The sequence below is a fragment of the Arachis duranensis genome, chromosome 9 (genome assembly GCF_000817695.3).
Source record: "Arachis duranensis cultivar V14167 chromosome 9, aradu.V14167.gnm2.J7QH, whole genome shotgun sequence".
Classification (NCBI taxonomy): Eukaryota; Viridiplantae; Streptophyta; class Magnoliopsida; order Fabales; family Fabaceae; genus Arachis; species Arachis duranensis.
In genome coordinates, this window is record NC_029780.3 from 40,972,958 (window position 1) to 40,976,118 (window position 3,161).

The window sequence follows — 3,161 nt, forward strand, 5'->3', positions numbered from 1 at the left end:
AAGTGAAAGAAAACGAGAGTAGCCATGATGTCGATGGCGACCTCCACGCAAGACTATTCATAGGACAAATTGGTTGCCATGCCAACACCCAATTGGCGCGTTTCATTTCGCTAACACTGCGTGGCATTTTCGTAATTCTGATCAATTCGCAGCCCACTTTCCTTAATTCTTCACCGTCGCCCCAACACTTCTTCCACTCTCCGAAGTTTTCCCTCCCCACCAACACTTTCCTCTCTAGTCCCTTCACCCCTTGACCATCCCACAAAGACCACAAAGAAACAAAGGGGCCACGCGAAACTGGGAGAGAAACAAAGAAAAGGAAAACAAAAGGAAGGAAACTCGACCGAACTGAGGCTCCAATTCGAGAAATCAGTGTTAGAAATCGAAAATTTTCCGTGATCTAGTTTTCCGTCTCTGAGCTGAATGAGTGAAAGAGGGAAAAAGGAGAAGCAAACGGAGAAAAAGGAGAGAATGAAAAACATTTTCAAGAAGCTTCACATAGGGAGCAGTAGCCACGATCCTAACCGATCCAGTGAGATTCCGCCAACTGTCCCCTCGCCGTCGTGCGCCACTGATCACCGTGCTGCTGTAGCATCACAGAATACTGGCGTATCTCCGGCAAGCCCGTCGCCGTCGTCCTCTCCCTCTGCGGCACCGTCTGTCGCTCCATCTGGTGTCGGCGGCGCCGCCGCTGCGATCGTCAACCGGCAGGACTTCTTCTCGTCGGAAGAGGAGTTTCAGGTGCAGTTGGCCCTAGCAATCAGCGCTTCGAACTCGGATTTCGGTGGCGATCGCGAGAAGGATCAGATCCACGCGGCGACGCTGCTGAGTCTTGGAGGACACCGAATTGATTCGGCGAGGAGCAAGGATGAGGTTGCCGAGGCGCTGTCGAGGCAGTACTGGGTAAGCTCATTTGGTCAATTCTCGTCTGCGAATTAGGGTTTATGGTTGGTTAGTGGGTTTCTTCTTTTGCTATTTTTTTGTAATTTTACTCTTGTTTTAGGCTTTAATTGATTTTTTTTTTTTGTTTTGCTGAGTGAACTCAATTGCGTGTTTGGAGCTTAGGACTAGCAATTGGGTGAACGGCGTAACTTTCAAGGATTTGGAATTTTGACTTATGTGATATCTTTTTTACTATGGTCTCTGGACTGATTGAATGTGCGGTGTGTTCAAAGCTAGTCGAATGTAATATTTAATTGTTTGTTCTTTGGAAGTGCATTGTGTCCCTTGGAAATGTAGATCGCTATTTTTGGAGCCATGGGGAGTTTATTGGTGAGCTTGACATTAGAAGAAAGGTATAGGATGGCAATGATTGAGATTCTTACGGAACTGCTCTGTGGGCTCACAATTATTACCATGGTTAACATTTCTGCTGGATAATAAGCTTAATCGTCTGCCACATGTTGAGTTGGTTAGGTCGCGGGCATTGTCTCTGTGCTTTACGCTTTGAACTTTCTGTGTGGATGTTATCATTACTAGTTGCATTTCTGGGTTTCTAGAGTTTGTATCTCTAATTTATCAGTGCAGCCTGTATGCTTTTTCATCTTACTGCTTATTTACATCATAATCATTATTCTTGTGAGAATTGTGCCTTATACCATATTTGGTTTGGAAGCTCCCAAAAGCCATGTAAACTTGCTAATATGGGACTTAACAATTATATTGCTAATATGGGACTTATACCATATTTGGTTTGAATCTTGAACAGCCATGCACATTTTCATTCGAACTGCAATACATATACCATTGTTCCTAATTTATTGGCTGTCAGTGGAGCACCAAGATAGGATAATCAAGTTTGTAAATTGTATTTGATGAATGATTGAACATGAATTGCTGGCACCTTTCCATTTAATTCTTGCTTCTTGAATGGTTTGTGTTTTAATTGTCTTACATTTCTTATTCTCTATTTCACTTACTAGGATTACAATGTGCTTGACTATGAGGAAAAAGTGGTCGATGGTTTTTATGATGTTTTTGGGCTTTCTGCTGATTCTGCAATGCAAGGAAAGATGCCATCCCTAAGAGACCTCGAAACAGACCCTGGGGATTCTAGCTATGAAGTGGTCATAGTTAATCGAACAGTTGATCCTGCCTTGGAAGAGCTAGTGCAAATTGCACATTGTATTGCATTAGACTGCCCTGTCACTGAGGTTGGTATTTTGGTACAAAGGCTTGCTGAACTTGTTACAAGCCATATGGGTGGTCCTGTAAAGGATGCTAGTATTATGTTGGCAAGATGGACGGAAAGGAGTACGGAATTAAGGACATCACTTTCAACAAGTTTATTGCCTATTGGGTCCTTAAATATTGGGCTCTCTAGACATCGTGCGTTGCTTTTCAAGGTTAGAATTGTCGCTTTTTTGGTGATTAGAGTCTTGTAGGCCATACCTTTATGTTAAGATAGTCTAGTCATAACATGCAGTAAGGGGCTGCAGACAAAATTATACTAAATGGAGTAGGATATCAATTTTTTGGCTGAATCTGGTCATCAATACTTCCAATACTATTTGATCCTTCTAACCAATGGACTTGTGGATGTGTATAATTGCGAAGTATTGTTTGCGTATTAAGTCATTTGGCTTAATTGAGAGACATTTGTTTCAATGTATTTAAGGTTATCATATAAGTAGTAAGAATTTTTATTTAGATTTTTGAAATTTCTGCATACCAATTACTGGATCTGTAATATTTTATTTTGTTTTTTCTGGATGTAGGTATTGGCCGACAATATTAAGATGCCTTGTAGGCTGGTAAAAGGTAGTCATTATACTGGTGTTGAGGATGATGCTGTCAACATTATAAAGTTAGAGGATGAAAGGTTAAAGTTTTTAATACCCTTGTATGCTTCTCGTGTATTTGTATTTGTTGTTCTCTGCATGTCCGTTAGGTTTTCTCATTCTCTTTATTCTCTTTTGGGATTAATTTAATTGTTTTAAAACACACAAAAGGAGGAGGGCAACCAGAGACTCATGCTGTGGATGTGCACAGCCTGCTTGGGGGTCCCACCCCTTTAGGGTGAGGAAAAGTATTTAATGAAGGATTGATCTCATATTTCTGCCTGTTCTGTGGTTGTTCACTCTTGTTTATCCTCTTTTGTGTGTTGGAACTTGATGATGAAATTTTAGGTCCCCATATGCATCTCCAGTTGGCTGTTGGGG

The 3,161-nt window shown here is 41.5% G+C and overlaps 1 protein-coding gene across 1 annotated transcript in view; it reads left to right on the plus strand.

The window, feature by feature from the left end:
• Positions 1-100: 100 nt before the first annotated feature.
• The window catches only part of LOC107465513 (serine/threonine-protein kinase EDR1), a gene marked incomplete in the record, with an annotated part of 8,609 nt that continues 5,548 nt past the window's right edge, over positions 101-3,161 (plus strand). Inside the window, 3 exon segments of the mRNA XM_016084492.3 lie at positions 101-903; positions 1,923-2,345; positions 2,718-2,821. Of these exon segments, the coding sequence (XP_015939978.1) occupies positions 424-903; positions 1,923-2,345; positions 2,718-2,821 (1,007 nt within the window).